The sequence below is a fragment of the Medicago sativa genome, chromosome 4 (assembly GCF_051527215.1).
Source record: "Medicago sativa cultivar Bolivia chromosome 4, Bolivia_mono, whole genome shotgun sequence".
Lineage (NCBI taxonomy): Eukaryota > Viridiplantae > Streptophyta > Magnoliopsida > Fabales > Fabaceae > Medicago > Medicago sativa.
The window spans coordinates 48,582,738-48,600,838 of NC_140752.1; the positions used below are offsets into that span (position 1 = coordinate 48,582,738).

Genomic DNA, 18,101 nt, shown 5'->3' on the forward strand with positions numbered 1-18,101 from the left:
TCACTCAAGTCTTCGATGCTAAGTCCGGTAAACGAATCCCCTTCGACTTCAAGAACGGTTAGAAAGACCCCCAATCCCTTTGGAGGTGGAATGAGATTATTCACTTCACTTTGGAACCTTGATTAAGCCCAACCAATTTCCTTGAAAGAACCAACTTACAATCCCTACTAGCACCCTAGAAAATCAATGTGACTCAATGTACAAAGTGATTCTAAAAAAAAGTGTTTAATCTTAAAGAATGTATGAACAATGAGTTTTTGAGACCTAGAGAGAATAGTTGCAAATGATTCAATAGTTTAGGTGTTATGAGGAGGAGTGTATGTATAGAAAAGGGTGGCAAGTGCAAAAATTCGGCCAAAAACAACAGAGTGAATCGATTCACTTAATGTGTGAATCGATTCAGACAGCTAAATGACAAGCCAGATGAAGTATGAAGATTGATACGCATCAGACACTTTTTAAATCGATTTAAATATCCCCGAATGAAGATTGATATGATTCAAACTCTTATGAATCGATTCAATCAAAGTCAGAAAGTTTTATGATACAATTCACTGAAATTTGAATCGATTCAGGCAGGGAAGAAGGAAAAATTGATGCTGTCAACATTTGAATCGATTCAAGAAAACTATGAATCGATTCACTGTGATACTATTCAGGAAAACTGTTAATAAATTCATTGAGATGCTATTCAGGAAAACTGTGAATAGATTCACTGTGATGCTATTCATGAAAATTTGACTCGATAAAAAAGGATTGACACAAGAAAAATGGACAGAAGGAATGCTTGATATGAATCGAATCAAGCAATTCACGGAAGGATTTTCCTATATGAGACAACACACAAGACATCAAGGAATCACATGACACAATGAGACATGGTTTGCTAGGTGCTTTAACAAGTTTCTAAGCTAAAGATAATCAAAATAAAAACATCATCAAATAAACCTAGCTATTTAGACATCATTAAAACACAAACCCATAACTAAAGCAATATCATTTTCAATCTCCCCCTTTTTGATGATGTCAAACCAAGTTGATGATGTTGGCATAGCCCTCCCTGAAACATAGTATACTAGAGACCAAAAACATGGAAGCAACAAGCATAGGAAGTAATACACATCAAATATATCAACTCTCTCCCCCTTTGACAACGTCAAAAAGGGGTAATAACTAAGTGGAGCAAAATAAACAAGCAAGTAAGCAATCACAATTGACTACGAGCAAATATGCAAGCAAGAAACATAAACATGCATAAGAAACCAAAACATTTATAAGCATTTATACCAAAAACCATAAGTATGGGCATAAACACGACCACAAATGTTCACAAAGACACATTCAACCACAAATAGAGTAATTTCCCTCTTTGACAAAGTCAAAAAGGGATGGTGCGTAGGTGATTATTTCAAAATAAATTCCCAAAGCAAAACATCAGAAAGATAATCAAGTGACCATGCATTTCATTTTGTGTGTAATTAAGCAATCAAGATTTTATAGAACACCCCTTGAAAAAGTAACCATGCAAGGCGAATCATAAAGAAAATATTGCATACAATAAAAGATGAATAAAATCAACACGAAACAACTACTCATGTATAAAATCGCAATTGTAACATGAGAAAAGAAAACATAGCAAACATAAGATAAGGTAAGAGGTAGTTTTCAAGGAGAGGTCAAAATACATTTAACACTCGATGAAAATTCTTTACCTATAACCAAAACCTACTCCCTTGTAAGAGTGCACTAAGGATAGATGATAAGAGAGATGCCTATTGTGACAATCCAAGATGATAAGACAATGGAGAGGTTTAGAATTTAAGTCCTCGTGTACGCATTCATCACACTTTTGCTCATGATGTCCTTGAGATTATGGAGCTTATAGTGGAGCATCATCTTTGATTTTTCTCATTTATCATCAAACCTACAACACACTAAAACAAACATACCTTTCCGAATCTTTTGGGAGTAAGAGAGAAACAAGGAATTCCATAGTTGACTTGTGAATCTTAAGATGTGAAAAAAAAGGTTTTAGAAAGCAAGAATAGTGAGAAAATCATAGTCAAGTGTAACGCCCTATTTATCTATTTAATTTCTTTATTGGGTTTAGAGTCTAATTATATGATTTAATTGATTATGTGGTATGCTGTTATTTTGTTAAATGACTTTATTTTATTATTTAGTAGAATATGATTAAAAATAGAATAATTAGACTTGAAGGGATGAATTAGAATTTAGAGTAGTTTAATGGAATTAAGTAGAATTAAGAGAATTGGTTAAGGAAATAAGAATAGGAAAAACTAAGAGTCAAAGAGTTTTTCACGTAAAACAAGTTTTTGGGAGAAAAGGGAGGAACCAAGAGAAGAGAAGAGTCAGAAAAGAGAAAGCTTGTAGAACTTCGTAATCAACCAATCTAAGGTAAGGGTGGGATTAACTTTCTCTAATTTTAGGTTGTATAATTCTGAAATTGAGTTTAGCATGTTGTTGTTTGTGAATTTGTGAATTTAGGAATTAGGTTTTGATTTGGAATTGATTGTTGAAAAAGTAGATAATTCAATGAATTCATGATTAACTTCTGCTGTTGTTGTTATGAGATGTTGTTGTTGATGATTGATGTCATGGGTAATCATAATCATAGAGTTTGCTATGAATTTGTGTCGTTCTTGAAGGTTTTCATGAAAAATGGGTCAACTGGTGACTTTTTGTTGAAATGATGTTTTGGTTCAAGTTTCATATGGATTGAGTGTCTTTTCATGTTTAGAAACGTTTAAACAAACTTTGGGACCAAATTTGGGCTTAGGGGATTCAAAATTGGGATTTTTAGTAAAAGTGATTTTAAGTGTTTTTTGGGAAATAAGTGATTATGGGATAAGCTGTTTTGGGGATTCGAAAATATGATTTTTTTTCAGTAAAATATGTTAGGATTTATTGAATAGAGCGTGTAGGCGAAAATGGAATTGGAATCGGGATAACGGTTACGTTTTTACGGACGAAACGGTAAAAAAAAAGGAACTGCACAGAACTGCAGCGCAGGTCACTGGCTACTGCTTGCCCATGCCTGGGTGCAAATTGCCAGCGCCTGGGCACAGCAAGACAGCCCCTCATGGGTGACTTCTTTGTTGTGCCTTCGTCTGCGTGCTGTCAGGACTTCAGTTTTCGCAGCGTTTTTGTGCCTTTTCACCCATTTCTGTTTAGAATTGGCCTTTGGAGTAAACATTAAAGTTTTAGATAATTTTGTTAGCTTTCCAATGGCTTTGGTTTGGCTCAAAAATCATTTTTAGATTTCGAGTTATGATGAAAATACTCCAAGTGGGTCTTAGTAAAACTTTATGAAAATTCAGCATAACTATTTCTAAGTTAAACCAAAACTTATGGATTGTCTCCAAGCTTCAAGGCTTGTGTACTATGAGTTCAATTAAGGTGTTTAAGAGTATTTAACCTATGTTGTGATGAATCTAACTAGGTTTGACGTGAATATCTTTGATTGATGAACTATGATATTATGATGCGAAGTCGTTGTTGTTGTCGTTGCCGCTGTTGTTGTCAATATCGTTAAAGTTGCAAGTTGTTGTCGATGTCGTTGAAGTTGTTGGTTATTGTTGCATTTGTTGCTGAGTCCATTCATAATCATTAAAGTTGGGGGCTTGATGCCTTGTTGAATGTATAATCATTCATATAAAGTTGGGGGTTTGATGCCCCGTTGAATGCTTGATCATTCATACCATGTTGAGAGCCTATGCTCTATAAGTTGAGAGCCTATTCTATATAAGTTGGGGGCTTGATGCCCTGATTGGTACCACATGCATAGTGCATTGTCGTTGATGTCGTTTGCTTTGCATTGTCGTTGATGTTGAGTTCTCGGTGTTGTCGTCGTGTTGTCAAGTTGTCGAAATAATTAATGAGTTGTTATTGAGAAATTATGTGAAGCGTTAACATTGTTTAATTGTTGTTGGTTATGTTGTTAAATTCTGTTGATGAATTATATGCTTATTATTATTGAATGTGAATCTCACCCCTTCTGTTTGAATGTTGCCTCTACGTGGGTAACGTGCAGATAACCAGGATTAGCTGCTGATGTGAGTTGACTCTCTCACGTGTCGTCTTAGGGTCGCTCTGATCTGTAATGGGATGGGGATATTCGCATTGTTTTCCATTATTACGTATTACTATGAATTATGTTGATGAACCATTTGAAATGGTATTTTTAAGAAGTTGTTTATGTTGAGGTCGTAGTGTTATTTTGTTGAATAATGAAATGTTTTTCCGCTGCGATGTAATTTGAATTATTGATAAAAGATGTTTAAATAAATAGTAATTTTAGTCTATTTATCTTTTAAAGAAGTGTGACATCCTGTTTAAGTTGAATACTCTGATTTTTATGTATTATTTTACATGTTGGGAAAACGGGGTGTTACAATTGGTATCAGAGCAGGTCGGTCCGTCCGGCCAAGTAGTTGAGTCGTTTATGTCGTGTGACGGTGGAATACTGTCGTTGTGTTTTCCTAATCAATGGTTGTCGAAACCCCGGCTAAGGGTTTGATGATTACTTCTCTAGTGTGTTTGAAGTGTCCGTTGTCGATGTTTGGTCGAGACTTCGAAGTTGATTTAGTCTATTTGCCTTTGAGTGGAATGGATGTAATACTTGGTATGAACTGGTTGGAGTATAACCATGTTCATATTAATTGTTTTAGTAAGACGGTGCATTTTTTTTCTGCTGAAGAAGAGAGTGGAGCTGAGTTCTTGACTACTAAGCAGCTGAAGCAGTTAGCGAGTGATGGAATTCCGATGTTTTCTTTGATGGCGTCTTTGTCTGTTGAGAATCAAACGGTAATTGATAAGTTGCAAGTTGTGTGCGAATTTCCAGAAGTTTTTCCTGATGAGATTCCTGATGTGCAGCCGGAGAGGGAAGTTGAATTTTCAATTGATCTTGTTCCGGGTACGAAGCCTTGGATGAAGACGGAGATTGCAGAGTTTGTGTATGCTTGTTTGGTTTGTCAGAAGTCTAAGATTGAACATCAGAAGTCGTCGGGTTTGATGCAATCGTTGTTTGTGCCAGAGTGGAAGTGGGATAATATCTCTATGGATTCTGTTAGAGCTTTGTCGAAGACTGTGAAGGGTTTTAATTCGATTTGGGTGATTGTTGATCGGTTGAAGAAGTCGGCACATTATGTTCCTATCAAGACTAGTATGTCTGTGGCGAAGTTGGCTGAGATCTATATTGAGCAGATTGTTAGATTGCATGGTATTCCTTCTAGTATTGTGTCGAATCGGGATCCGAGGTTTACTTCTAAGTTTTGGGAGAGTTTACAAGCAGCTTTGGGAACTAATTTGAGGTTGAGTTCTGCTTATCATCCCCTGACTGATGGTCAGACTGAGAGGACTATTCAGAGTTTGGAAGATTTGTTGAGGGCTTGTGTTTTGGAGCAAGGTGTCAGTTGGGTCGAATGTTTACCGTTGATTGAGTTTACTTACAACAACAGTTTTCAATCTAGTATCGGAATGGCACTGTTTGAGGCTTTGTATAGTAGAAGGTGTAGAACTCCTTTGTGTTGGTATGAGTCAGGTGAAAGTGCTTTGTTAGGACCGGAAGTTGTGCAAGAGACTACGGAAAAGGTTAAGATGATTCAAGAGAAGATGAGAGCATCTCAGAGTAGGTAGAAGAGTTATCATGATAAGAGGAGGAAGGATATTGAGTTTCAGGTTGGTGATCATGTGTTTTTGAGAGTGAATCTTGTAACCGGTGTTGGTCGTGCTTTGAAGTGTCGGAAGTTGAGTCCTCGTTTTGTTGGACCGTTTGAGATTGTTGAGAAGGTTGGGGTCGTAGCGTATCGGATTGCGTTACCACCATCTTTGTCGAATCTTCATGATGTGTTTCATGTGTCTCAGTTGCGGAAGTATGTGTATGATGCGTCTCATGTGATTCAAGTGGATGATTTGGAAGTAAGGGATAATTTGACCGTTGAGACTTGGCCAGTTAACATTGAGGATGGGGATGTGAAGCATTTGCGTGGCAAGGAGATGGTTTTGGTTAAAGTGATTTGGGTTGGACCAACTAGTGAGAGTGCCACTTGGGAATCGGAGAGTAGGATGAAGGTTTCGTACCCGGAGTTGTTTCCTTCAGGTAATTTTCGACGGCGAAAATTCTTTTTAGTGGGGGGGAGTTGTAACAGCCCGATTTTTCATTAGATTTATTTTATTATTTATTTATGTGTGTTATATGTGCTCTTATGTGATTATTTGCCTCAGTGTGTATTTTTGGTTGGGAATTGTAGAATTCGGTGTTAGAAGGGTATTTTAGTCATTTTGGACTTAGGAGCATTCTGGTCATTTTGAGAGTAGGGGTAATTTTGTAATTTTGCTGAGGATTATTTTTAGTGCTTAGTGAGAGTGGTTATTTTAGTAAGTGCTAGGGAGTTGTAGTGAATTGTTTTATTACCGGTGACCGTTAGTATTACATTTTACCGTTAAGTGAGTAGTAACATTTTTGGGTTAGAATAGAAATGGGTTAGGCCCATTAAGGCATTGTGAGTTGAGCCCAATTAGGTGAAACCTATATAAACTCTAGTGTTAGAGGAAAATAGGGTTTACCATAGTTTTTCATTATTAAGAGAAGAGGTAGAGAGAGAAAGAGCAAGAGAAGAGAAGGGTTGAAGAGGAAAGCTAGAGAGGGCTAGAGGGAGGTCAAGCTTCAAGGATTGGCGCTAGGATTGGAGCTAAAGTGAAGCCTTAGTGTTGATTTTGAAGAATTGAGGTAAGAGGGTTAGAATTCAAGCATAATCAATAGTTGTAGTTTATCCCTAAATCTTAATTAAGTGGTTAATTTGATTTTAGATGTAGAAATTCGTGCTTAATTTTGATGATATGATTATATGTATGAATTGAATGATAATTGTGTTGTTGTTGTTGAATTTGTATGTAAAAATGGGTAGTTATGAACATGATGAGTTCTTGTATGAAATTGAGGATGAATAATGTTGTGGTTGCTAGATTGATGATGAATTCATGTTCCAATGTTATTGTTGTTGTTGTTAGATGTGTTGTTGTTGAATTGATGCATTGGGTAACATGAATTTTGTGAATTGATGATGAAATTTGTTGTTGTTGAAAGTTGAGAAAATGTTGGTGAAGTGATGAATTTTGATGTGTTGATGTTTCAATTTCAAAACTTATGCATGTTTAAGTGTTTTGAAGCATATATGACCTATAAACATCTTTGGGGTTAAGTTTTGGGGTTTGGGGTGATCAAAATTGGGATTCTGGGACAAAAAGGGTTTGAAACCCGAAAGTTTTTGACAGGAAATATGCAGGCTCGCTTAAGCGAGCGGGGAGCGAGCTGTCACAGGGCATTTTGTGGCTTGGTCGCTTAAGCGAGCTCCAAGCGAGCTCTAAGCGAGCAGTCACAGTGCTTTCTGTGACTTGGTCGCTTAAGCGAGCAGATCATCGCTTAAGCGAGCGGTGCTCAGTTCAGCCATTTTGATTCTTTTGTTTCGTGTACTTGGGGACCAATTCGAGCTTTCTAAAATGAATCTTTTAACTTGTTTAACCTCTGTTTGTACCTTCAATCCTACTAGAACATTGTATGAGTTGAATTGGACTTGAATTTGTGAAATTCACTTAACTTTTGAAACACGGTCCAAGAATGTAAATTTTTTGAAAACCCATTTTTCTCATGGAATTGAAGTAGGATTAAGGTTGTATAATGTTTATATGGTTTCTAAAAATGGATGTGATTGGTTTCATCAAGTTTTAACTTGTTTTGCTTTGAAAATGATAATTTTTATGAAAAGTGACAGAGAGATGAACATTGAGTTTTTCATGATTTCGTCACATTTGGCCGGTGAAACGCCAAAGTGTCCTCTACTACACTCATATGTGGCCTAGAGGTATGCTTAGTTGAGGCATTGAAACTTGTTTACTTGGTTTTGGTTCGATGACTCAATTATTTCTAATGTTGTGATTTTAAGAGACGAACTTGGTTGAAAATGGTTTTAAGGGTCGATTGTTTTATGAATCCTTTGTGGATAGTTGATACAATGATGTGAAGATGATTGATGATGTATATACATGTGTGACAACTATATGTTGATTGAATTGTGGATATCGTTGGTAATTGTATATATGTCAAGTGGTGGTGAATTGTTGTCGATTGCATATATACTAATGTTGGTGATGGTGAGATGATTTGTTTGTGTGAACATATGCATTTGTAGTCGAGCCATATGTTCATGCATTCATGACTGATGGTGGCGGATTTTATATCCAATTGAGGTGATTATGATGTTTTTGTTGCATCATGGGTGACGACCTTGAGGAGATTTGGTACCACATGCATATATGTGTCGAGTTTAGGCGCATATCATATTGCATGAGTCTTGATTATTGTTTGTGAATGGTGAATGTTGATGATGAGTGTGCTTATGGATTACATACTTGCAAATGATTGAAGTTGTTATATGAATATGTATATGGAGGTTAAATGTTCATGATGATTAGAGGGGAATTGAACAGATTTATTTATGTCAAGTTAATTATATTGATTATGATTGATGTAATACTAACCTCCAGTGGTTTTTGCCGCCTACCTGTCTGTATGGATGAGTAGACGTTGTGCAGGAGTAGTCCGCTTTGGTGAGTGCTCGGATAGCGGGAGCTAGCCTCCGTTATCATTTTGGCATCATAGTCTAGGGCTCTGATTAGGTTGTGTCTGTGTCCTTAGTTTTGTTGTATTATTTTATTTTGAGGTGTACTCATTGTTGAGATTTGGAGAATTTTTATGTTGATGTTATTTGACCATGGCATATGTATTGATGGAGACGTATGATTATATCCGCTGCGACTGTTGAGATATTATATATATGCATATGCTAGTTGTCGTTTTGTTGAGACGTAGCGTCTATTTCTTGAATATGGGTTATATTCGTGTGTTTTATCGCTTTAAGGGTCCGTTTGGTTCGAGAATTAGGAGGGGAGGGGAGGGGAGGGGAGGGGAGGAATTTTAACGGAGGGGAGGAGAGGGGAGATATTTTAATTAAAAGTGTGTTTGGTTCACAAGGGGAGGGGAGGGATTTTAAAATTATTTTACTATTTTACCCTTAAACTTAATTAAGGATAATAAAGTAACGAAACAATAACGATGTAATCGATAACAACATGATGTAGACGATGGGATAATGGATTAGTAATAGGGTTGTTACAAGTAGTAATAAAAGTTGTTACAAGAAAAAATTGTTAATAATATGGAATAAAAGTTGTTACAAGATAATATAACTTATAACATAATAATAGTAAAAGTTGTTTCAAGGATAATATAACCTAATAATAATAAATGATGTTACAAGGATAATATTGAGATTTTAAATTAATATAAGGATAATTTTGGCAGTGCAATAAAATTTGCTCCCCTCCCCTTCTAAAAATTGAACCAAACACTTCAAATTAAAAATCTCCCCTCCCCTCCCCTCCCCTCCCCTCCAAAACTCTCGAACCAAACATACCCTAATAGAAATAGGGCGTTATAGATACCACCACATCTTCATCCAAAATTTTGAGACATAAGTATATGATTTTAGTTAAATGACACTTGATACATCACAATATTCACTCCTTCAAATATGTTGACATTCTAGCTTGTGTTTGACACGGGTGTCCATGCCATGTGTACATAAGTCTTGTACAAATCGCATGATGTGTACCAATCACATATAACATTTAGGATGATGTGTATAAAACATTAATTAGATTTAGCACAATAAAATGCCATGTGTACTATAACATTTGTGCAAGGTAAAATGTTTATTATAGAGATTTAATCTACTTTTATAAAAGAATTAAAAGCACTTAGTTTTGAATTTTTACAAGGAAATACATGGTCTTACCAATTTTGAATTTCCTTAGTTCCCACTTTTGTTGCTATTTTCGAGGGTTTTGGCCTAGTACCTCTCTTGTACAGTTTTTTGTTTTTTAATAAGATTTCCGAGAAGGTGATAGAGGATGGAAGCAACTATGGGGTGCCAACCTAGTTAATATGTCTAGCTTCTCCTTGATGCCTTTTTACTCTCTTGATTCATCGAAAATTGGATTAAGATTTTAAAAGATAATTTTTGTATAAAAAAGTCTTGAGAATGTTTAAAAGACTTTGCATGACTTTAATGACTTTCATGATTTTAGAAGACTATCAAGATTTACAATTTGGATTTCAGTGGATTCACATCATGAGATTTTAAAGCATTTGAAATGATTTTATGGATTTTATAAGATTTCAAAACATTTTATGAATTTTAAGAACTCATTAAAAATATGATTATAACACACTCTCTTTCACAATATTTCATGATCTTAAAAGAAAAGTAATCTCTTTTATGTTAAAATTTCAATAAAAAAATCCCACAAAATCCATCAAAATCAAATTTCTTAAACAATTCTTCAAAATTTGAATGATTTTGAATAGTACAAGACTTTTTTTAAATGATAAAGAATCTTGATTGAATAACACAAGACTTGTTTAAATGAAAAAGAGTCTGGATTGATTAAATTGTAAAGAGTTTTGATTGAATACCAGAAAAAAATTCATAATAAAAAATCTTTTAAAATTCCTTAAAATCTTAATCCAATACACCCTCCTAAAAAAAAACTAGCAAATTCATTTATTTAAACCGTCATGGTAGACCACTATTTTATTTTATTTTTTTACCCGTTCCACTTTTATTCATCATTTAGGTTTCAAGAATTTGAACATAATCCTTCAAAAAAAAAAAAGAATTTGAACATAAGAGAGGCTAGAGAGAAATTTGGTGTGGGGTACATAATCATGCATTCGATCCAATTGTCCATATGAACTCTTTTATGTCCTAAAAATAAAGCAAATGTTAACTTGTGCCTATCGACAAAACATAATTATGGTAACAAATGATTTCTTGCAAAACATGCCAGTAATAATGTCTGTATCTCCATTTATCTCCTAACCCCTATTATTTCTCTCGTTAATTATAGTTATAACTATCATGGACACTTGTGCCAAGCACGGGCTAGAATTTCGTCAAACTTAAGGGAGATAATATTGCGATTTAGCAAAAGTCAGTTAAAGTTCAACATTAGATGAAAGAGCGCATGTTGAACATCAAAAGAGTGAAAAACTCATACTTAAGCCTTAAAGTTTTGGATGAAACTGTAGTCTCATTTTCACTATGTGGTTGCCCTTTCTCTTATGTGTTGATCCACATTATTCTTGGCTCCTCCAGAAAGTCCAAATGTGGTATGATATCATGAGAGTCTGACACTTAATGGAGAAATGTTAATGTGTTAAGTGTAAGTTAAAATTTTACATTGTAGGCAAGAGTAGATGTGAACAACATATAAATAATATGATCCATGTCATAATGCCTTGAGACTTTGGATGAAGGTTTGATGTTAATCTCACTCCTGTGACTGCTCTTAGCCCAATGTGATTATACAACTCAATTTAGACTCTCACAGAAGTTCCAACGTTGTGATAATTTTATTTGTTAGTTTTTGAATGTGGTTTGGTTTAATTTTTTATCTTAAATTTTAGTTTTCAAATGTCAAAAAATTATTCAACCTCTGTTATATTTGATTCATTCACTTTTGATCTTTGGTAAGATCTGACAGATGTGTTCTGCTGAGATGAAAAATACATACATGTTTATTAGACATTTTAAATTGTTGTGGCATATTTTTTAATAAGTCTAATATTTTGGTAAAATAATTACACATTAATTCTTATCTCCATCAATAAATGTATAAAATTACCAGTAATTCGTTATATACTTTATACTCTTAGAGAAAAACAATCACTCCTTACTTGTTTCTCTTTTCATTTCTCTCATGTTTAAATTCCTTTTTTCGTCTTCTTTCTTTTTTTAATATACTTCCTCCTTTCTCATGAAAGAAAGGAACAAAAACATTTCTCTATAAAACCACTATCAACCCACATTTTTAACATGTTATGCCTATGATCTTATTAGGTTCTCTCACCCTATCAAAAATACGGACTGTCTCACACATAATAGAGATATGTTTATGTGTCATGTGTGAGTTAAACTTCTACATTGGAAGCAAAAGCATATACTGAGAAACATGAATGTGAGATGACCAATATACATAATGTCTTTCAGGTTTTTGGTGAAGATGTGGTGTCAATCTCATTTTTGGGGTTTCTCTTAGTCAAATGTAATGATCAATCCATTATAAGCTCGCTCAAAACTCCAAACAGTATGATGAATTGTTTTTTTTAGTTTTTGGATGTCATTATTTTAATTTCAATATATTAAATATAAGTTTTTAGATGTTCACTTTCATGAAAGAAAAAAATTATTCAATCTCTACTATTTTAAATACCTTCACTTTTGGTCTTTGGTGGGATCTAGTAATAGAAAAATGCAGACGTATGTTAAGTTAACAAATTGCATGCTTATCAGACATTTAAAAATGATGTGATATTTTTTTAATTGATTCTCTTTTTGGGTGAAATAATTACTGATAAATCTTCAACTCCTTCAACTATCCCATAAAATTATTAGTAACTCGCTGTATTCCTAACACTTCAATGGACAAAAGACACACTACTTTTTTCCCTTATCATTTCTATTATCTTTAAATTTCTTTTTTATATTCTTTCTTTTTCTGATTTTCTCTCTCTTTTTTTATGAAAGATGATCACAAACCTTCATCCATCTAACCACTATCAACCCACATTTTTTACCATGTTGTGCCTCTGGTTGACCTTATTTGGCTTGTTAGCAGACCTCATATGCAAGAGTCTCACACTTATCTGAGATATGTTAAAGTGCTAATTGTAACTTAAAGTTCCACAATAGATGCAAGTAGATCTTGAAAAACATATAAGTGAGATGACCAATATACATAATATTTTAAAGTTTTGGGTGATGATGTGGTGTCAATCTCAGTTGTGTGCTTTGTGATGATCTAACTCATTGTAGATGGCCTTGAAACTCTAAACATTTTGATGAATTATTTCGCTAGTTTTTTTCAACGTTGTTTGTATAATTTTTATATTAAATTGAAGTTTTTTGATGTTGTTCGTTTTCATGCAATATTTTATAATATCAATCTCTATCATTTCAACTTCCTTCAGTTTTGGTCTTCATTGGGATTTCACGATAGAAAAATGTTGATGTGTTATGTTGAGTTGACAAAATACATGTTTATTGAACATTTTTAAATGTTGTGGCGTATTTTTAATTGAGTTTAATTTTTTGGTAAATTAATTACCCAAATATTTTAAAATCCTTCAATAAACAGATAAAATTACTATAAAATCACTCTATTTGTTATAACCTCGTGGACAAAACACACAATTCTTATTTTTTTTTACCACTATCATATCTCTTAATCTCAAATTTATTTTTCATGATCTTCTTTCTTTTTCTAACTTTTATATCTCTATTCTCATGAAAGATAGGAACAAAAACCTCAATCCATTAAATTACATCAATCCACCTTTTTGACCATGTTGTGCCTCCATGGGACCTTGTTTGACTATGTAGTATGTCACATAATTACGGACACAGAGTCACACATTGGGGGGAGAGAGAGATAGAGAGAGATGTTAATGTGTTTAATATGAGTTAAAATTTTACAATAGATGGAAGAGTAGATGATGAATAACATATAAGTGAAACGACTCATATACATGTATCTAAAGATTTTGGATAAAAATGTGATGTCAATCTCATTTGTGTGATTTCTTTTAGTTTGATGTTAAATATAATTCAATGTAAGCTCCATAGGAAGTCCCAGCATTACGATGATTTGTTTTTGTTAATTTTTAGGTGGCATTTGTGTTAATTTTTTTATCTTACATTTTAAACCTTTGATGTCATTCACTTTAATGGAATTATTTTTTGGTGAAAGCAATATTTAAAATTCCTTCACTTTTGGTCTTTGGACGATCTGAAAAAGGAAAAATGTAGATGTGTTATGCTGAGTTGACAAAATACACGTTTATTAGGCATTTTAAATTTATGTGACATTTTTTAATGATTCTAATATTAGGTAGAAAAATTACCCAATAATTTCTAACTCCATCAACAAACTCATAAATTATGAAAAACTTGTTATTTTCCCTTATCATTTCTCTCATGTTTAAATTTCGTTTTCATCTTCTTTCTTTTTCTATTTTACTTACGCTCTTCTCATGAATGAAATGAGTGAAAACGCCCCTCTATAAAAGTGCCATCAACCCATCTTTTTTATAGGTTGTGTCTTCAACCTTATTTGGATATTTCGTCAAATCATAGACACCAAGATTCTCACACTTAGAGAGAAGAAGTTAATGTGACATGTGTGAGTGAACCTTTTACATTTGATGCAAGAGTAAATATTGAGCAACATATAAGTGAGATATCCAATATACCTAATGTGAGGTTTCTCTTAGACAAATGTAATGATCCAACTCATTGTAGGCTTCCACATAGCTCTGAGCTCTATGATGTATTGTTTTGATTGTGGAGATATTCATTATCATTTCTCTCATGTTCAATTTTTTTTTATCATCTTTCATTCTCTAATTTACTTTCTCTTTTCTCATGAAAGAAATGAACATAAACCTTCATCCATTAAATCACACTAAATAGAGTGATGTTAATGTGTCGTATGTGAGTTAAAGTTCCATATTGAATGTTTTGGGTATTTGTGTTGGCTGCATTATTGTTAAAACAAATATCCTTATTTTGTAAGTTGGAACCAATGTTCCAGCATGTGGTTAGGCAACTGTGTAAGATGTTGGATACAATGTTCCAACATCCTGGCACGGTTCGGTGTGCCTGAGTTCTCGCCTTTGTGTACGCGCATATTTTATCGATTAAGGAAACCATATTTCCTTTACTTAGTGGCCAAGCAACGCGCATATCATCTAAGAATCAGTTGTGGAATATTTCTAAAGTAGATATTTATTTTAGGAAATATTTGTTATTTTTTGGAACGCTCCTATAAATGTTCCGACATTTTAGGACTTTCCAGATTTGTTTCTGATTCTTGTTTTGCAGGTTAGCTGAACCGATCTGCAAGTTTACTGAAGCCCAATGAATTATTTAGCCCAAGCTGCTTCAGTATAAAAGGAAGACTTCAAGACCTAATTGATTATTCAAGCCGTCATACTAAAAAGTTTAGATCTTTAGGGTTTGAGTCTTCATGTATTATGTTCTTGTGTCGTTTGTGATGCAAGTCTAGAATCTTTATTGTGTACCTATCTTGTGTCGTCTGTGATACTTGTTTAGGAATGAGTTTGTGAGTATTGATACTCTTGTGCACAAACCAAAGTTGTGAAACAAGGTTTGGTTGTTTGTGTTGGAAGGTAACTTCTAATCTGTTTTGTTTGAGGTCTGATAGGTCATTGGGGCAGTGACTGACCATTAGGATAGTGAGATGGGATCTCAGATCTAGGAGTTCCTAGGTTGAAGTCTATACGGGTAGGTCCTAGGTCATATAGTGTAAACGAGGAGTTTGCTGAGAGCTATTGAATAAGGACTACACTAGTGGATTTCCTTCCTGGCTTGGTAGCCCCCAGATGTAAGCGTGTTGTGCTGAACTGGGTCAACAAACTTCATGTGTTCTTTATTTTTCTATCCTTTATTTTTCTTGTTTTATTTCTGTTTATTGCGTGATGTTGAAACATTAATCAGAACATTGCAAACGTTAAAACATCTGACAGAACGTGTTAAAACAAGTGCGCTAGAATTTCAATTGGCATCAGAGCAGGCACCCTGCCTGTTTTAGGGTGAGCTCTAGGGAGTTCTATTCTAGCATCATGGACAAGGAAGGTGGATTTGTTAACAGGCCCCCTCTATTGAATGGCTCAAACTATGATTACTGGAAATCACGCATGAGTGCCTTTCTCAAATCTATTGACAGCAAAACATGGAAGGCACTTCTGAGAGGTTGGGAACATCCTGTGCAACTTGATGCTGATGGCAACAGGACTGAAGTGTTGAAACCAGAAAAAGAATGGAGTGCTGATGAAGATGAATTGGCTCTTGGAAATTCAAAGGCATTGAATGCTCTGTTCAATGGTGTGGACAAGAATATGTTCAGACTGATCAAGCAATGTACTGTGGCTAAGGATGCCTGGGAGATTCTCAAAACTGCACATGAAGGCACAACAAAGGTAAAAGGTGCTAAAATCAAACTTCTTACTACTAAATTTGAGAATTTGAAAATGTTAGAAGATGAGAACATTCAGGATTATCACTTGAATATTCTAGACATTGCAAACTCTTTTGAGTCTCTTGGAGAGAAAATCTCTGATGAAAAACTTGTAAGGAAAATTCTCAGATCTCTACCTAAGAGGTTTGACAAGAAAGTTACAGCTATTGAAGAGGCTCAGGACATTTCAAGCCTAAAGGTTGATGAATTCATAGGGTCCTTGCAAAATTTTGAAATATCTGTCAACAACAAAACTGATAAGAAAGGCAAGGGGATTGCTTTTTCTTCGTGTATAGAACCTGATGAGTCACAAGGAAATCTGGAAGATGATGAAGACATGGGAGAGTCTCTGGCACTCCTTAAAGAGAAGATCTTCAAAAGATTTGACAGAAGGTCCAGACCAAATGGGCAGAACATTCGACCCAACATTGACAGTCAACCCAGTAAAGAGAAGATGACAAGACCTGATGGAGTGGATTCTCACTACAAAGGAGTACAATGTCATGAATGTGAAGGCTATGGTCATATCAGAACAAAGTGTGCCACTTTCCTAAAGAAACAGAAGAAAAGTTTGGTTGTGTCTTGGTCAGATGGGGATGACTCAGATGATGAGGTGAAAGCTGAATCTGCCAATCATGTCTCTGCCTTAGCTGGTAGAATTATGTCAAACACTGAGTCTTTTAAGGAAGAAATGTCTTATGATGAGCTTTCTATATCCTATCATGACCTGATGGCCAAAAACAGTGAACTAACTCAGAAACTTGAAGAGCAAGCAAGAGAGATTGCACAACTGCAGGATGAAAGGTTTGATAATTTGGCTCATATCTCAGAACTCAATGATGAACTGGTAAGGTTGAATCTTCAACTGAAACAGATAAATGAACAGACTGGTATGAAGACGGCAGAGTCAATGTTCAAACATTCTGAGAAACATCAGACTAAGAAGAAAGCAAAGTTGTGGGTATGTGATCACTGTAGAGAGAAGGGACACATCATACCTTACTGTTTCAAGCTGAAAGGTGAGTTCATGCACTTCAATGAATGGAACCACAGAAACACCAAGACTGGTCTAATTGCTCACACTTCCCTCAGAGCATCATCTAAAGAAGACTGGTATTTCGATAGTGGATGTTCAAGACATATGACTGGTGTTAAAACTTATCTGGAAGATGTGAGACCTTATGCTACCAGTTATGTCACGTTTGGTGATGGAGCTAAAGGAAAGATTGTGGGAATTGGAAACCTAACAAAACATGGGTTACCAAGACTTGATGATGTGCTGCTAGTTAGAGGATTAACTGCAAACTTGATTAGCATTAACCAACTGTTTGATCTAGAGCTGAGAGTAAACTTCACCAAACCAGAATGTCAGATTTCAGATGAGAAAGAATAAGTTCTTATGAGAGGCACAAGATCCAAAGACAACTGCTATTTATGGGTGTCTTAGGAAGAATCATTCATCTCAACATGCCTTTTAAGCAAAGAGGAAGAAATCAAATTGTGGCATCAAAGGTTGGGACATTTGCATCTGAAAGGAATGAAGAAGGCCATGTCATCAGAAGCCATCAGAGGTCTACCAGATCTGAAGATTGTTGAAGGAAGCATATGTGGTGAATGTCAGATTGGCAAAGAAAATAGGATGTCTCATTCAAGGTTGGAACATCAAGAAACCTCTAAAGTTCTTGAGCTTCTGCACATGGATTTGATGGGACCTATGCAAGTTGAAAGCATTGGTGGAAAGAGGTATGTTCTTGTAGTAGTTGATAATTTCTCTAGGTTCACTTGGGTTAACTTTATTAGAGAAAAATCAGACACCTTTGATGTATTTAAAGAATTGTGTATACAATTGCAAAGAGAAAAGGGTTGTGGTATTGTTAGAATCAGGAGTGATCATGGAACTGAATTTGAGAACTCTAGGTTTA

The 18,101-nt window shown here is 34.8% G+C and overlaps 1 protein-coding gene across 1 annotated transcript; it reads left to right on the forward strand.

Moving 5' to 3' along the window:
- Positions 1–15,784: 15,784 nt before the first annotated feature.
- On the forward strand, positions 15,785–17,572 carry LOC146929490 (uncharacterized). The gene has a single exon (XM_085707340.1). The coding sequence runs from the start codon at positions 15,785–15,787 to the stop codon at positions 17,570–17,572; it is 1,788 nt and encodes a 595-aa protein (XP_085563466.1).
- The last annotated feature ends 529 nt before the right edge of the window (positions 17,573–18,101 follow it).